The sequence below is a fragment of the Tachysurus vachellii genome, chromosome 13 (assembly GCF_030014155.1).
Source record: "Tachysurus vachellii isolate PV-2020 chromosome 13, HZAU_Pvac_v1, whole genome shotgun sequence".
NCBI classification, from domain to species: Eukaryota; Metazoa; Chordata; class Actinopteri; order Siluriformes; family Bagridae; genus Tachysurus; species Tachysurus vachellii.
Genome location: NC_083472.1, coordinates 18,101,947 through 18,120,925, shown reverse-complemented (window position 1 = coordinate 18,120,925; position 18,979 = coordinate 18,101,947). Strand labels below are relative to the sequence as shown.

Sequence of the window (18,979 nt, the reverse complement as noted above, 5' to 3'; positions counted from 1 at the left end):
CTCATTTTATATGACTGAGCAATTGAGGGTTAAAAGGCCTTGCTCAGGGACCCAGCAGAGGCATCTTTGTGGTCCTCGTGTTCAAGCTCGCAACCTTCCATTTGGTAATCCAACACCTTAACCACTAAGCTACCACATAGGAAACATGCAGTCAGCATGAAAATCATAAACTTCACATTATCTGTCAAGTATCAGGCCATACAACAGAGCAGCTATCTCAATGCAACACTAGGAAATCAACATTTAACTGGCTAAAGAAGCTGTTGAAATGTTCAGACCTCAACCCCACTGACATGCTGTGGTGGGAACAAAAACAAATGCCCTCAAACAAAATCTACCCCAAAATAATGCAAGACACAGATTCAAGAAGTTCCACAAATGTTGGACTGTTTATGTCAAATTAATGTTATTAATTTTGTTATTCTTACAGGGTGTACTTATTTTTTCCTTTCTATTTTTCTTATGATGTTGTGTTTTTTGTGTACTTCCTTTATTCCCCATGACTGTAGAGATATATTATAATTGAAACCTAGAAGTTCAAACGTTACACTCGGCATATGACCTCCTGGTAAAAGCACAGGAAAATACACCTGTAAACCTGCTCATTCGTGTCATTTTCCAATCAGCCAATCAGATTGTAGATATCAGACAGGCTGTTCTGAGTATTTCAGAAACCGCTGACATTCACAGGCGTCAATAGAGTTTACACAGAATGGCACCAAAAACAAGAAACATCCAGCAAGCAACATTTCTACAGGCGAAAACACCTTGCTTATGAAAGAGGTCCAGACTGGTTGGAGTCGACACTTAGGCTTTTCCAATCTTTCCAATCTTCTTCTTCAGCTGTCCACTTTCAGTGCATCTGCAGCCATCATAGTCTCAATTTCCTATAACTGCATGATTTAATGCGCTGTACTGCTGCCACATAATTGGTTGATTGGATAATTGCTTAAAAAAGCAGCTGTTACATTCAATTCCATTTGCATACTGCTTTTAACAGTGGACATTATCACAAAGAAGCTTTACAGAAATATAATAAATAAGGATATAAATTTTCAATGTATTGGTTTACCCCAAATGAGCGATGGTGGCCAGAAAACACTACAAGAGGAAGCACTGAGGAAGAACCCTGAAGTGAAGTAACTACACTGTCTGAAGCATAAATCGATTGTAATTTATATTTAACTGAAGACCGTAAATTAGAGTTTCTATCTTGTGTTCATTTTCAGATTTTTGACAAATTTTGCCTTATTAAATTTATACTCGTGATAATTTAGCAGACTGATTAATAATAACAATTATATTGAATGTGTGGTATTATATTCACTCACCGACCACTTGATTAGTAACAGTTTAGGAATACAATTACTAATAAACTTCGTATTAAAACTAGAATTCAGTATGAATATACGTCCGGTTTGATGTCTGTCAGTCCTGATTCGAAAATCTGATGAGATTTGACTTTCAGTAAATATAAATTTTAACTGAATTGTTAAAACAACAAATCATTTGAGGACAAACTCCAAAAAAAATAACAGACAAAACCAAACTCCATTCATTCACATTCACACTCACTGGATTGATGCGTCGGGCAATGATAATGAGAAAATTACAAAATTGTACCAACGGTTTCACTCGATAGTACTTAAAAAAGAATGGCAAACAAATTTAAAGACATGCTACCGCCTTCATCACCAAAAAGAATACCTTCGTCTTCATCGCCGTCATTATCTGCTAAATCTTCACCCTGTTTTTTAGCATGGGCCCCTATAAAAAAACAATCGGGAAAAGACACAAAGAGGCACAACACAATTCACAATAATACAACCATCATGGAAGAAATGGATAATTTGAAACCTGTCACAAGTGTAAGATGACATTGTATCAGCTCTCATACATTTAAATTGTTTGTAATGATTTAGACTTTTATATTTTCTTTTACATACATATAAGACAAATATACATCTCAATTTGAAATACATACACACATAAGCCATATTTAATTAGACAAACCTAATGAGAGCTAAACATACTTGATGGAAAAATCCACCCTGAACCACTTCCTTACAATTCATATAAGTTATTCAAATCTAGTTATTTGTTTTTATTTTTTATTTATCAACATCAACATCTATTTTCACTATGGTTAGCAGTTTCCTACGTTACCCATGACCATAATACAGTTTGATTTCCTTTCCTCATTTCCTATTTGATTTAGCCTTTTCTTCATTTCTACATAAAGAGAACGATGCAGATCAAACAGACAAGTTTCCAAAGCTTTAACGTTTATGCTAAACCCCCTGATAATGCCTTTAATGCGCATAGCTCGCTAACTAGCTGACCTTCTGCTGTCTAAATGCATTGCAATAATCGAGAGTCCAATGATTGATGTCTAGCATCTCTACTACTTCTACACTGGATTTTACATTATGCTTTTTTTTTTAAACAGCAAATACAGTGCTATCTCAGCGATAACGGAAATATCATTGAAACCTGTTAGTTATCTTTAAGGTCTGAGGTGATTTAAAGGTTTCCTCTTAATGAATGCCGTTGTAACCGTGCTAGCAATGTTATGCTGTGCCATTGTATGGCAGACTAACACTATCGTCTCAAAGGAATAACAAAAATACATTAAATTAACACCAGAACTGCTAAACTCCTCGCAAATAGTTCAGTATAAACAGATTTGAATGTGTTTCAGTGTGGAGTGTTCCTTTAAGAGCAAATCGTAGATATGTTTAATGTGATAAACATTCTATGCTATGAGTTCTCGTTAGGTTTGTCATTTACATAGTGATTTTATTGTTCTATAAACAGTAGACATAATTAAACAGTTAGAACATGATACACATAACCAACAAAAATATTAGCAATTATCAATATTAATGAATTTATTTATTAGAATCTACTTGTAGAAACCTTTAAAATGTCGTCTAGAACTAAACCTTTACTTGGCCTTCAAATAACATCTCTGCTTGACTGGTCTCTGCAGAAAATGTTTAAATGTACCTATAGAGGGAGTTTTACATGGCACAGTATCTATACAGTGAGTTCTAGATAATCAGGCAACCATAAAAATTCATCCAGTAAGTGTAGAAAAAGATAAAAATGGCCCGGTATCTACAAAAAAGTACACGAGTACAATGACAGTCATCAACACTTACATTTTAACCTTTAAATTTCTCTGTGTGTAAATGTTACTTTAATGCGAATAAGAAAAGAAAACAGTTTTTTCCCTCCTTTTTTTTTGCAAGATGTAGCTTTTTTTCTTTCTTTCTTTTTTTTTCAGTTGAATCTGAACTGCTCCATTACAGTCCCATTTACAAACACTCATCATAGTCTGTTTATAATTATGTCCTGCAATTATAACCTCTCGTCATGATGAATGGAGATGTCAGCTAATTATATCACATATTATGACTCACTCTGCTGGTTTACCAACAGCATCAACATATTTACGCAGTAGCTCATTAACAGAAGTTGATAGAGTTTCTGTAACAGCAGACTATTTCTTAGTCAATCTGTTGCTTTTGTGTGTAAGTCAGTAAAGCCAAGCATCATCTACAGACAACCAAACTGAAAATAACGAGGATATGAGGAGGGTTTAAAATCCAAAGACCTTAAAATCTGTTCAGAACTAGTATTTATTTTTATGTTCCTCTGCACAAAGAAAACCCTGTTTTCCGGTCATTAATATATTTCAGGGTAGAGTAATTGCTTATGTATGTTCTTTGGCAAAACTATAAAACAAACGCTAAAATATACGCCACATTATAGCTTTACAGGTATTGCTGCATGAAATGTAAATGCATCTCATTTATCAAATGCTATCATTTGGTTGATAAATTGCACTTTCTAGACCTTTCACAGTTTCAGGAAAAATGCACCATTCAATGTCTAAGATGCAGCTAAAAAAATGTGACATAGAAATAAAAAATATGAAACTTTATGAATATGCAAGCTCTTAGTCAACAACACTAAGATTTTTAATTATTTTTTTTGTGTGATTCCATTGTTGCCTGTGATGTCTTTAAAAAACAGGATGTCATTTTGTATGAATGCCTCAGAGCAAGTACATGCTGAAGTTTAACTAAACTTGGCTGCATGTGGTGTGTGTGTGTGTGTGTGCTTGGAAAACCTACTGCATTTTGGGTGCAAAAAAAATTGATGCACAAAATAAAGATGTGTCAGTTTTAAGATGCACTGAAATTCAAAATCTCCCTGAAATCACATGATGGACAGAAAAAGATTAACTGCTGCTGTTTTATAAAAAAGTCTCTGACAATCATGATGTGAAAAGACACACAGAGCAGCAACAATTCTTGAAATCTTAAACTTCAGGTTTATTACTCTTCTTACTTAAGACCTATGATGAACATCTATGATGTTCTTACGGCACAATAAAATAGATTATACATGAATAGATAATAGACGCTTTTCTCCGTATGTCCAATGAATAAAACATGTGTTTTGTTGTGCAAAGGTCTGCAGACTTTGCCACAGCTGAGCCACAAAAATAGTGTTTATAACCGGGCGAGATCCATTTCGATGATCAGAAAGACGGATTACTCGAGGACACGGTGCCAGCGAGCCGCCCTCCAAATACACTCTGATATTAACCTCTGTGAGCACCAACCCATCACGGCCTGTGGTGGAGCGCAGAAGAAATGTGCTCTCGCTCTCCTCTCTGTGACCTCCAACACACTGGACTGATGATGTGCTCGATATCAGCTGAGCGCCGGATGGTTAGTGCACTCGCTTTGACAAGGGAGAAATGCATTGCACCAGGGTGATAACTGATTGGAAGAGCTCCGAAATCCTGAAAACATTCGCTGGGTTTTCACTGGTGCTTAAAAACAATTCAGCCTTCTTCAGTTTACAGACTCTGTCTCCAATTCTCTAGTGGCTCCTTCTTTCACTCCTTTCCAAGGCTTGCTTTCTGCTTCTATGACAAACTCCTGTCGATTCGAGACACTGCATGTTTAATGCGTAAGTTGGAGGAGATGGATTCGAGAGGACCAAAATAACGGCACTTAGAGATAAAGAGGATTACATTTTTAAAAAGAAAGGGTGAGCCAAAGTTCACAACACTGCTCAGGAACAAAACAAGCCTCACTGTTTGTTTGGTTTTTTTTTTTCCTTTTTTCCAAAGTCTAGCAGACAGATTGACGTTAAGTGACCTGAGATTTGTTATAAGTTACTATAGCAGCGAGCCAGCTGAGCTGCTATAAAAATGAACTGCATCTCATTACTCCATAAAATTAACGCTCCAATAAGCATCTAAAGTTAATAAACAAATAAACCTTTGACAATTTCCTAATGAGCCGGTTTAAAGATGCTATGTTTTTGGAAGGAAGAGTGCACTAGAAAACCTGGAAAACAAATTGGTCTACACCATTTCTATCTTCCTGTTTCAGCTGTCTTGAAACCAGGCCTCTGCATTTCTATGGGGACTAGCGACAAAAGCTGTTTGGAGGCTAGTCCGTTAGCGAGGAGATATACTGGGCCAGTATATGAGCAGCAGGGGGAACTGAATGGGAACTTCCTGGCCAAGCTGTGTCCTGCATTTCAAGTCAAAAAGAATGAGGCGCCAGTACTAAGAAGAAAAAAAAAAACAAAGCTCCTGCCAGAACTGGGTTTGCAACACATTTAACAGAGCTGCTTCGTATCAATCGGAAGGGACATCCGGTTTCATTTTTGTAGCCGCTGTATTGCTTACAGCTTCTCAGCCCAAACCACCACCACCCCCACACACACCCAGACAACCTCACTCATGGATTTCCTCTACAGCTCCACACAACTGAACTACCTGTACCTCCCAATTCCATGCCATGTTATTGCTCAGCCTAGCGGCTATTGGCATTTTCATCACACTAGCAATCTGGAGTGATCTGCTGCAGGATGACAAATTTTTTTTGCCTGCTCCGACCGCAATGTGCCGTTTTGAAGCCCCAACATTCACAACGGCTTCTAAAGAAAAGCTTTTTTTTTTTTGTTTCTTTTTCTTTTGTTTTTCACGGCCCTCGTTCTGATCGCTATGTAAATTAGATCTGTGCTCCGTCGCTGCCAAATTCCCTTCTCTGAAACAATTCGAGAAATGTTCAGAAGCATAAATTCACAAATAGGTTTTTAAACTAATAAGGCTATTTTGTGTCAGCCCCCAATTGAAACATGAGAAGAACAGCTCCCTGAAGAGAATTCTATAAAATGCATGCTTATATGGCAAATCTGTAGCAAACAAATGAGAAAAGAATTACGGCAAGTGCAATAATTCCACCTTGCATGTTAAGCAGTTATTAATGCATCCCGTTACAGCACGCAAGAGATTAAGCATTTGCTGTAGCAATTAACTTAAACAGAGAAATAATTCTCAAGACAAGTGATGGCATGGAAGATAGGCTCATAGGCAGTGCTAAAGGGTAATTTTAGTTTCGCAACATTTTAATGTACTCAGTCAGACACCCTGTAATACATTAGAAACATTTTGTTTGAGCAAGAGAAATTCTGACAAAATGACTGGCAGGAATTCTCTCTGGCAGCATGGCATGTTTCCCAGCAGTAAAAGAGGACACGCTGCTCTTATGTCTAGTGTCATTTTTTTTCTTTGAGTTCATATCAAATGCTTTGCTCATTTTCCTATATGTCTTTACCCCAGTCCTAACACTCGTCTCAATCAGCTCAGAGTTGAGTACAGAGTTGAGAATCAGTATAGAGTTGAGTTGCTGGTACAAACCCTAGCTCACTAAACACCGAGACGCTGATGACTCAATTTCCGGTGACATGACTACATACTCATGTTGTAAGACATCACCCTTTTCATTTATCAACATCAGACAGGAATGATAGCTTTGATGGTATTTTTTATTAAAAAAGTTATAATGTTATATATAATATAATGTAATAGATGTATTTTTATTCTTTTCTAAAAAAAAAAGGATTTTGTCATAGTATTTCAAGCAGGATTGTACAGGATTGTTTAAAAAAATCATTAAACTCTTAAAAGTAATTAATTAATTAAAAAAAATTATTAATGCAAGTAATCATTTATAACAAGCTAGTTGTCTAAGAGTTTGTCTACCACTTTTTTTCAGAAAATATGCAGTCACTTCCAGTAAGGGAGCAAAGTACGCATTAATGTTCACTGGTTTCTGCAGCACATTGTGGGATTTTATCAGGAATAAAATTCCCCGGTGCACTGGAAGGATCTTATGACTTTAAGATAGTGATTCCTGATCAGTGCCATGACTCCTAAACTAGGGAGATGGTTGAGATGCAGCTATTGATTGCTTCACTCTAATGTGTTCACCTGTTCTGTGTTAAACCTTTAATTAGTGTGTCTCTGTCTTTCTTGCCATTTCATTGTCTCGGTATGAAGCCGTATCGCACATTATTTCCCCCTCATTTGCTATGGATTTTTTTTACTCTCTCTCGTGTTCGGTTACCATCAATTACCCTTTGTGCCTAAAGGAGATTGTAAGGATTCATCATAATAACACCTCGTGAGCTTTTGCTCCATCTCTGATGAGCAGGTTAAAAAAAAATTACAGTGCTGCTTGCGGAGCCGAACGTTATAAGAAGGAAGTGATTAGACGAACTTCAGTGCAGTTTACTCACTGCAAAATCATTATTGGTGTGATTCTACTCAAACAAAATACACACTGTGGGTTTTTTTTTATTATTTCTCTTGTCCCTTTTCACTGTAAACAAGCGATTTTTTTAACAACGCATTTCACCGATTTGTTTTTTCTGGAGCTGAGTAGATTGACAGAGTCTGAGGATTTCGAAAGGGCGATCAACAAGCTTAGAGAGCTGACGAGTTATTGTTGCTTGGCAACAGTTCCTGCTGGTTTTACATCATGCTAATTTGGAAGAATTTACATGAGATTACAGGTTTGTGTGCAGAAGCCAATAAAACACTCTTTTCAGTGGATCAAAAAGATCAGGGTCTACAAGGTAAAAACAATAATGATCATCAAATCCTTGTTTGCAGTACATCATGCGTTTGATGGCTTTCAATGACTTGTCATTACAACACACTATATGCTCGGATAATTATTGTCATTTATTTTCATTTCTAAATGACCAAGCATTCTCTGCAAGGTACTTTATTATGACTTATGTCCACTTCCTCTGGTCTATATACTGCAATATTGAATTGAATCAATTATTATTGAATTATTATTTATCTGCAAAAACACGATCATGTCCTCGTCTCCACAAAATCAAAGAATCCGTCATAACTATGAATTCTTTCATTTAATCAAAATTTCTAATGGTCCAAAAAAACATGAATTTTTTTCCTACTTTTAATTAGTCACCACAGCCACAATTACATTTCAGTTACAGCAGTTCAATCAATGGTTTTAGCTGCTTTTAAAATCTACACCAATAAGAGGAATGTATAGATAAACACCTCCAGGTTGAAACTAAAACTGATATTTTTTAAAATTAATTCAACTGTCTTTAGTCTATTTGAATTAAACTCTAGTTCCTGTCACATTTTCAGCCCTTGGTGCACTTTGCGTAGGTGTGTGAGAACTCACCCCCGCACTCAAGAGAACACAAAATCAGTCCATGAGCATCTGAGTGATTTGATCTCGGTCCGTTTCCAACTGAACTCTGGCACGGTTCATTTTTGTGAGAAAGTGATGTGACCCAACTGCAGGAACTGAATCAACGACGCCATATAGTTTAGGATGCAGCAATTTTTTTTTTTAGATGAGGTGTGAGATGAATGTAAACAGTGGACATGACACACAGTCTTTTAATCTAGTAATTTAAATAATTTGTTAGTAATAATTTGTACAGGTGATTTGTATGACCTCTACAGGCACATGGTAAAGGTTTGTTCATACTTTTTCCTCCCCATATTCTGACCAATGAATAAAAGTATATAAGACCTACATGGGGGGGCACGGTGGCTTAGTGGTTAGCACGTTCTCCTCACACCTCCAGGGTTGGGGGTTCGATTCCTGCCTCCGCCTTGTTCCTTGTGTGTGTGGAGTTTGCATGTTCTCCCCGTGCCTCGGGGGTTTCCTCCGGGTACTCCGGTTTCCTCCCCCGGTCCAAAGACATGCATGGTAGGTTGATTGGCATCTCTGGAAAATTGTCCGTAGTGTGTGATTGTGTGAGTGAATGAGAGTGTGTGTGTGTGCCCTGTGATGGGTTGGCACTCCGTCCAGGGTGTATCCTGCCTTGATGCCCGATGACGGCTGAGCTAGGCACAGGCTCCCCGTGACCCGAGGTAGTTCGGATAAGCGGTAGAAAACGAATGAATGAATGAATGAAGACCTCGGCCATCTTTTCTTTTCCTGTTTTGGTTTATTTAATTATGTTTGTGGAGAAATTAAACCAAACCACACAGAAAACAAACCACCAAACTCACCAAGCAAACTAACAGGTTTAAAAAGAGTCAGACAAAAGACCTCAGCCATCCAAACAAAGGATGCTTCTTCTCTCTTTTTGCAGTCAAGGAAGTGTTTATGCTCCTTTAACTCAAACAGAGAAAATGAGGAGAAGCTTCTTTATGCAAGTGATTCAGGCCCTCAAAAAGGACGACATTTAGAACCTGGACTTTTTCTGGACTCGACTACTCAACACACACTACCTCAATCACACACACACTATTCCTACCGGCCAGCTTTATATTTAGAACTACACATATTACATAATCATTTTTACAGCAGATCCAATTCTCCAGAGCCTTAACCGCTTGATTCACCAATGACCTGCAGTGTATTGTGTATGCGACAAAAAAATCTGAACATGTCGTTGATTTTGATCGTGAACAAGTCCACATGTAAGCCTTAGGGGAAGTGAGGACCTTGTCCCAACCCATTCCACAACAAGATACCGAGGATCCCATTTAAATTAATAGGAAAGGAATTCCACGTAGAGCAAATCTCTCTGGTGATTGTTTTTTTTTAATGATCCTGTAATCATTGCTGTGATTGTTTGAGATTTGCAGCTTTGAGTCTTCTCAAGTCATAGCTTTCCTCAAAATGTTCTCATTGGCCTTTTTCAATGCACATTTGCATGTCATATCTTATCAATACTTTTTCATTTCTTCTCTGACACTTTAATAATCCATGTCTGAGTTTCTGTGACTCCATCGACTGGGATTTTCAGTGTTTCATTCAGCTTGGCTCACGTCTACGTGTATGCTTTCTGAAACACGCTTTTATGACATTTCTATGGCTTTAATTAAGACAATGTAAAACATTTTCTAAAGAAAGTCTCCATACTCAACTGAGATTGCGTGTTTGTTAAATGTTTCAGCATGATAGTGATGAATGCAATCACATCCTTTTTCAACCCAAATGATTTGGTTCTCTGTTTGACTTTGCACTTCAAAAAAAAAAACCCAATTTGAAATCATTTACCATTTACTGTGTGGCACCTTGGGGTAGCCTTGCCAGATGATGTTACTCAAATATATCAAAAGTAAACACTGATCTATAACGCAGATAATTATGCCAAATAGATATCAATAAAAAAAAGCTTTATTTTCTTGAACAGATGATTATTTTGAAGTTTCAGAGCCCTGAGGCTTGTGTGTGCAAGTTTAAAATTAGTTTAGGGAAACAGCACTGCTCAAAAATTCTGCATCGAAAACACATCGCTCTCTCACAATTATTCCAACTTTCAAATTGCTGATTGAGAGTTCTGCACCAATCCCTTTAACGTGACCATTAATCAACTGTGGTGTTACACATGCACTGTCACTCGCAGATGAATCCCTTTAATAAGCTGAATTCAGAGGCCTGGGAGTCTACATTTCAGTCATCAGTTACACTTACACTGGCGTCTGGCCGGGATTTAATGTCGTCTACAATAACATGTGTATCTTGTAATACTATGTAAATATTTCTTGTGCTAAGATAAATGAACAGCTGCGATCACTGAAGAATCAAATAACATTCAATCAAGAAGAGCGGCTTTCTTACAAAACACTTTATCATCTAAAGTTATTCCGCAACTGGACCTGCTAGTGCAAATGCATCAGCAGCATCTTCCTCTTTATACAAAGAAAAACCCACTAATAGACTCCTACAATCTTCTTGTCATTTAACTGTCAATAAAAATGTTCCAGAATTTTCAGCTCACCGTCTGTTTTTTTTTAAAGTGACGCTACTGAATTACAGTATTTTGATTTTTCCAAACAACTGATTGTTTTTTTTATTTTTTTTTGGTTGTGAGTTATTTTAACCCTCATAAATATTCTGTAACATATTGTGCAATAAAAATAGTCTAAAGATTAAAGGCCTGAATAATTTAAAACTTGACACAAGTGGAGTAGACGTGGACGCCGCCACCGCTATTAGACTCGTTACTAATTTTTTTTCAAAATCAAACCTGAAAGCAATTTCAAACATTTGACCTTCACTATGTTTGGATCAATTCCAAAATAAGATCATCTCCTGGTTATGATTATCCCATATAAATCCTTTAAACATTCTCCACCTCGTTCGTGAGATATCATGCTAACAAGACGCTAGGATTGACAAATGCACAAGCAAGTGGAGGCAACAAGAACCAGAAAATTTAATACCTGGTAGCCAAATGATATAAAAAGGCTTTTTAGGGTCTATATACTGAGCTTGAAACAGAGCGAAAGGGAAGTTTTATTTAATTTGTAATTTGGTTCATTTTGTGTGTCACGTCCAGGTTTTATTGTCTTTTTTGTTTGTCTGCCCAAATACCAACACATTGCACATCTGCAGTGATGCGGCTCTGTCCCGCATCTTACGGCTTACAATCCAAAATATACAGCATGTTTGCTTCACTTCCTGCAGTTAGCTCTATTCAAGGTCGACTCACTTTCTCACTGCAGTTGCGCTTGAGTTCACTGCGAACTGGCCTGAGATCACCTCACTCCAGTCTCTGCCCAGTTATTTTGGTCTGCCTCTGAGTGTGACTGCATTGTTCTCACCTGCCTAAACAAACTGCACCCTAGAGGAAAGAGCACTGAGTTTGGATTCAAAACTGATTAAATATTGAATATGTTAATAGCACCTTTATTTTATAAGAGTTTGTGAAACAGAAAGGCACAAACTGTGTAGAAAAAAAGTGAAAAGCGCAGCTACATAAAGAAAAGTGTTACACAAGCTGACATTAGATCTGAGCTGAAATCTCTGCGGGTTCCTAATATATTTCTAATTGGAGTTATTGCAAGTGGTTGAACTAATTCAGTCAGTCATTTTTATGGCTTGCGCCTCTACAGAAATCAATGGTAATGAAAGCTAGTAGAACTTTTGTCACAGTACTGTTACGATGATCAGGCAGATCTATTCATCATCATCTTCAGTTTTTCATCTTAAGTTGCCATCTTGAATACTTCTAACGTCTACCGTTTAGCAGTATCAGTTGTTGAAAAAAAAAAACGTTTTATTAAAATCTCATACAAACCTCTACTTGTATGCATCTTCCTTAATTTTGTATGAACAAATCAACACAATCGACAGGCAACTAACGATTTCACTAATCATCTGAAAGTCATGCTAATATATCGGCGTGCCTTATAAACTGGAAACTCAGATCCGCTTTACTTACGATTTGTGTATATAAACCTAATATAACTTAAAACTACCAAAGACCTCAAAAGTGATATACATCATAGAGAAACGAGACTTTTAAATGCGCCATTTAGCTGCATTTTTTTGAAATACAAAGCACAGCTATTCAATTTGCAGCAACAATGTGATTCAAAGCCTGAAATTCACTTGGAGAATAGCAGTTATGTGAGCAAATTAATGAGACCAAAGGGCAGGTGTTAAATTTGTATGAGCCAGTTGCTGCAATTTCAAGACAAAAAAAAAAAAGTTTCTTGCAATTATGCCTTAGTATCTCAAAATAATAAGAAAGTCTGATTCTCTGAATGATGACGGAACAATACCGAGGACATTTAGGGGTTTTTTTTTTATGATATTCAAGACACGTTTTCACCTCTGATACCAACAGGATTTAAACTGAGCCTGTGAAAGATTTTGCAGTCATGCATATCTTTTGTGTTGGGTTTTTTGGATGCGTCTCGTCGCCTTTGCTCTGTATTAAACCTGACACTTAATTATGCGTGTGTGCAAGTTGACACAGCTGCTGTGAACAAATAGTGCACCAAAAAAAAAAAAAAAAAAAAAAAACATTATTGTTTCCTCCTTCAAATTTGCAAGTGCAGTGATTTCCTCACTGGCTGAATGTACATTTTTAACAAACGTTTTGCATATGCAAATTGAGCGTTTTCATTTGAAATCTTAGTAAATCGGGACGTCGTCGTCTAGCCGGATGATCGCATTGTGTCATGTGAGAGCCAAAAAATATCCTGTGCAAACATCATCCTTAATAACATGAAAAAACCTACAGTACATACAGTACGTACGTATAGTTAAGCATCAAATTGCGTGATATATCTAAGTCTAAAACATAGCTAAATAAATTCAATTGATTTGGAATATAACATCATTTAGTAATTTGACATGAGGACCCATTAATTAACACAGACCATGATGAGTATTATGGCTGGTTAGTACACTGACTTTTCCGCAGCAATACAATGCTTCGGTATTCCATATGTTGTATTCTGAGAAGCATAAAATTACCATCAAGAACCTTGGAGCATCAGAATTCAACTGATTGTTATTGCAACCTTGTGTAAATCAACAGAAATAGGTAAGCAACACCTAGTAATTATGCACTCTAATAAATATACACTTGAAACTCACTGGAAGTCAAACATTCGGTATCACTCTTCTGCATGTTCATATATAACATTGTACAACATACAGACATAATTCATCTGCACTCCAATTTCCATGTTGCCCATTCCAATTAGTGCTCTGACTCCGGGGATGATGGAGTTATGGCGCTGACTTTAGAGAGGACGTACCAGTCGCTCTCTTCTCTTTTTCGCTCCCACATGATGGCTTGCTTACATACCTCCTTTTCTACATATTTTCTTGTTGGGTTTTCTGGCACATTCCTTGGATATTCTTTTGACTGTGAAATGAATAAAAGACTACAAAATAACAAAAGTCTCTGGAAGAAAATCGGGAGGACACATGCATCAAATTGTTTCAGACCACCATCTCCCTTCCTCCTGTCAATATCGACCACAAGAACAACAAAAAAAGGTGTTGAAAAAAACTGGGGTCTTTCTTTAAGTACAGGTTCTAAAAATGGTGGAACAGATTTACTGCAGGTTGGGACACAGGAAGCCTTGTTTCACATGCACTTCTATATAAGACCCGTTACAACCATCAAATTGACCGAGTCTTTCGTTACTGCATTGCCTTTACTGTTGGATCATTGAAGTTACTGTATGAAAAAAATGCTTGTGTTACAAAAGTGTTTTTGTGTTTTTGTGTTGCTTGTGTTTTTGGAGAGCTGAAGTAAATGTATCTAAAAACATGGCATGTGTTTAAAGTCCATTCCAATATACATATTTAATTTAGACCGTTTCATTTATTTCGGAAATGGACTTAATGTGGTATTTTATAGTGTGAAAGAACATTGTATATAATTTGACAGTTTTTCCAGTTAGGTTTATCATTTTGCTCTTGAATGTGGTATCCTGGTTACACTATTATTTTTTTATTGCATAATTTAAAAGTGCATAATTACAGTATTAAGGCAGCAGGAATTGGGAAAATTATAGTAACGGGTCTTACATGGCTAGGACTGATGCTACAGGCCTCTTGTGCTCCTGCATCTTTTACCAACCCTACAAAGGCTCAATGTACATCAAGAAGGCTGATCTTTCATCTTTAGTCCCCAGAACAGTCAAGACAGTGAGGAGAGGGAGGTGCACCAAGATCAGTAAGTCCAATCTTTATATCCGATTATAATCAGAACTTTTTTCTTTTTATTTTTTCGTGATTGATTAAATTATTTGGCTTTATCTTGAAAGACACAAAAGAGGAACCCATTAACAGTGGCATGGAAGGGAAGAGCCGATGAAATGACAGTATGGGAGATCAAGTCAAGGTGTAGTAACACGGTGGACAGACACAGCATGCGCCAAACAATTCATGCTTCAAACACAATACAGAGGGTGACAAAGAAGGAAAGAAGTGAAAAGAAGTATTCCTGTATACCCAACACACTCACCATCTTCAGTTGGCACATATATGTTGAGGTACAAACAATCCTCATTTTGCTCCTGTATATAAGTGGCAACTATATCCAAGTTAAAAGTGAACCAGATGGGCATCATGATCTCAGGCACGGCGTTGTGGATGTTTTGTGGGCATACGGGCGCAAAGTGCGTGGCATTCTTAATGCCTGACCATGACGAGGGTGGCTCGGGGGGCAGGAACCGCTTCTCAGCCACAGGTGGTGCGGCGTAAGGCACACCCAAGTACTGGTCCACAGGGCCCAGGATCTCACTGGGAAGTGGAACGCGCATACCGCGCAGCTTTCCGTAATGTGTGTTCACTGTGGGGTAGTAGCTCTGCGCCCGTGCCAATGCCAAAAATGAGCAAAACAACCATATCCACAGCCCGGTGGCATGGCATCCAGGCCAGACCACTGAGAGCTGATTCCTCGGCCACATGGTTTGTGAGAACACAGAGATGCTGACAAACACTTTCCCTCAGCACACGCCTCCGTCCTTCAGGCTCTCAACACGTATTCTTGTCATCGGCCACGAAGGAGGGGCTACGTGGCCAAAAATATGTAAAAAAAACAAAAACAAAAACAAAAAATACAAAAAAAAACCCCACAGACGTTCTTTATTCCTTTTCAGAACTGGGTGTTTATTCGCTGTTTAGTCCACGTGTCAAATCTTCTGTCCTGCATGTGGGAAAAAGAGGAAAGGAATTAATGATAATTGCCAAACAGCTAAGTACTCCAATTTGTCTTTCTTTCTCACATTACTACTTTGCCTCAATTTTACTGACTCTCCATGTGATTTGTGGTGCCACTATAATCGAGACCCTCTGGTCTAATGCTGCCAGTCTGTACAATCCAAAATCCAATGTGTACAATCCATACCTGATCATTTGGTGTGCATGGCAATAGCACCGTTTGTATTTGTATCTGTTCAGTGCTCCAAATATCTGTATGTATATCTGTATTCGATTTTAAACCTAATGTGAATGTAGCTTAGATTTAGATAAAGTTAGATTTTATTTCTGTGCCCATGGGACCCTAGTTCCAGTGCACATATACAGTATATACTCTACTCTTTGCCCTATAAAGAGTAAACCTTTCCCACCAACAAAGAAGGAATGGGGTTGTTCCTACCACATTATCTCTTCATAATGTATTGATTTTTATTAGTAACAAAAAAATGGCAACTGTGTATATTATATACCTGTACACCTTTGCACCTGAGATAAAAAGTCCTTTCTTTTTATAAATGAAATGCAATGAATAAAGGTTCCACCATCACCACTAGCACACAGGAACCTTATAGATGAAGATGTGTGAAATAACATTTGCAGGTAAAGCTCTCTGGGCCCTTCTAGAAAGATCACATTTACAAATGCTATAGGGGCCCTGTGCACTGTAAATGCTAATCAGTGTTGGGGTGAAGGGAGTCCCTTGTGTGGGTGAAACTGCACTCCACACAGCACTGATCAATTTTCAGTTCTTAAAGCTTAAGACCGTCAGCCCTCAGCCAGTGCTCCATGGGCCTGGAATAAAAAACAGTTTTAGAGCCAGATATTGCATCACCAACTGACTGTAAATGATTTATAATGTATTGGCACCCTGTCAAAGGTATACCGACCACCTGGGAGGAGCAATATGAATGTTTCCTCGAGGTGCACTTATCCCAGAGTCACACTTCTCTCTTGCTCAAAGCCTTCTTGTGTATTCCTGTGTCTCATGCATGTGAAGCTCATCTAAACACACTTATCACCCTCAACGAAATGGCCAGTGAATGTGAATGTGAGGCCCAGAGGGATGTGGAGTCCAGGAAACACGGCTCAGTTGGTACATTAAGCCATCTTCTATACGCTGTAAACATAATGCTTTGTCCCCAATGCCACGGTGTATCACTTTCAATGAACTGAGAGATCCTTGGAAAAATAGAATTGATTGCTTTTGGTTCCTTTGACTAAAGCCCCACATTAAATTGATGATTTATAAATTATTTTGAAGATCGATGTAACCTGACAGACTCATTCTCACTAAGCTTCCATTTAATTTAGGACATTACCTGCTGACATTTTAAAATCGAGCCTATCATGAGCAATGCTGTTTCAAATGGCAGCTTATGTCAAATACAATTACATTATTCATGCTCATATCAGGTCTGAAAAAAGAAGCATGCTAAAAGCTGTGTATAGCCAGTGCCTGTCTGATCGCAGCAAAATATTATCGGGTGTGTAAATGGCTTCGCAGCTGTGTTGTATTTACTATGAGGAATTAAGCAATTCAATTGGAGAGCGACTCCAACTCTTGTGTTGCACTCTGGTATTATTCTGCTAAAAATGAAGCCTTTCGTTCTATAAATGTGCTGCAGGGTGAAATACGCAGCCTGTGCTGATCAGAATCAACCATAACACCCATGTGGTAAAGTCAGATGACTGGAAGTGACTCCAAGCACCTGCTGAATTCCTGGCAAGGAGAAAAGCACAGAGATGTTTTCTCCAATCAGTTTTCCCAGAAAGCACTGAATGTTTCTTCAGCTTGGCCTTGAGGCTAGTCATAAATACAGGCCACAGACACACAGACACACAGACTGAAAGGAGTTATTAGCGGTCGTGAACTCCCATATGTACATGCCATTATAGGTTTTCTCCCTCTCCTAGTCTCTCTCCTTCTCTCGATTCTTGCTTCTTTCAAAACATGTCAGACCTGCCACTCATCCGCTCTACCTCCGTGTCTAAAATCTACAGTATACAACGGCTAAAAAAATGTGCAATGAAAAAAATCATACATTTGAAGCAAACTTAGCATCTCCGTGAGAGTTACAATGATTAAGATTGCTGTAACAAAACCCTTGTGTTTCAAAGTGGTCCCGGTGAGTTCACAGCCAAATCACTGGCGTTAAGTAAACCCCTGCTGTGTACAGTTGAAAACAATGTCCCTCCCCTGCTCTCTAATATGCACCTTAAGTGTTAAAGCTGGTGGTTTTATTATTTTTGGCTAGAGCTGTTGTAGTGCGTTTTCGTTTGTGGGCATAGATTCATAGAAAAATTACCAAAACCTACAGCTTCCAGTGTGTAGCAGTGTCTGTAAAGCTCTCGAGATCACTGAACATTCCTCTAGTTTCATATTTGTACCTTTTTTAAAAAAAAAAACAAACAAACAACAAAACCCAGAAATTCCTTTTATATGGAAACCACTTTGCTGCATAGCATTTAGTGGTATTGTTGGCTCAAAAAGGCCTATATTTATTTTCAATTGCTGTTTTTTTTTTTGTTGTTAACAAAGTGTTATATAAAAAAAAAAGGAAGGTAGAAGACCACTGAAGAAAACCACTTCACCACAGACACTTGTGTGTATTTGCTCATCCATTACAGCTTTGAAAGCTTAAGTCACCTGTTAAAGCTTCTTTGTACTTTCACTGTGTTTGTTTCTTTAACCTAACACTTTTAGACCTTGCTTCATGTCCTGCAGTCTTTTTTAAATAATGCTTTTATTTAAATAATACATCACTGTTCAATGCTAATGTTCATGTAGTTTTTTTTGCACAACATACACTCAGGTGTATTAAAGGTATTAGTTTGCCCAAGGACTTTTTTTAAGTTAAAAAGTAATTATGGACTCTGAAAAAAGTAGGTTGAACACTGCTGTGAGCACTTCAGTAACACCTATTAATCATAACTCAGATTCTGGCTGGCAGCAAAATGGCACGCTGCACATGGTGTGATAGAGAACAGAAAGAACTGAGCTGGTGGAAAGCCAGTCGAAAAACTCGGGTGCCCAAACGATTGTTCTGCACAAAGAACCTGTCAGTGTTTTCAATGACTTCCATAAAATTTCATTCAAGTTAGATTTTTTTTCACTTTGAAGAGTGAAATAATCAACAATG

The 18,979-nt window shown here is 37.8% G+C and overlaps 1 protein-coding gene across 4 annotated transcripts in view; it reads right to left on the bottom strand.

Annotated features, from left to right (window-relative positions):
• Positions 1–18,979, bottom strand: part of nlgn3a (neuroligin 3a) — a 151,715-nt gene that overhangs the window by 101,174 nt on the left and 31,562 nt on the right. The window contains exons 2-4 of one of the 4 annotated variants that reach the window (XM_060885384.1): positions 15,103–15,786; positions 13,933–13,992; positions 1,708–1,767 (exon numbers count right to left, since the gene is read on the bottom strand). The exons of 1 other annotated variant lie outside the window; for it this stretch is intronic. In XM_060885384.1, coding sequence (XP_060741367.1) covers positions 1,708–1,767; positions 13,933–13,992; positions 15,103–15,547 — 565 coding nt within the window. In that variant the 5' untranslated portion in view covers positions 15,548–15,786. The remainder of the gene's footprint in view (positions 1–1,707; positions 1,768–13,932; positions 13,993–15,102; positions 15,787–18,979) is intronic. 2 more of the 4 variants (XM_060885380.1, XM_060885381.1) reach the window with 2 other exon arrangements.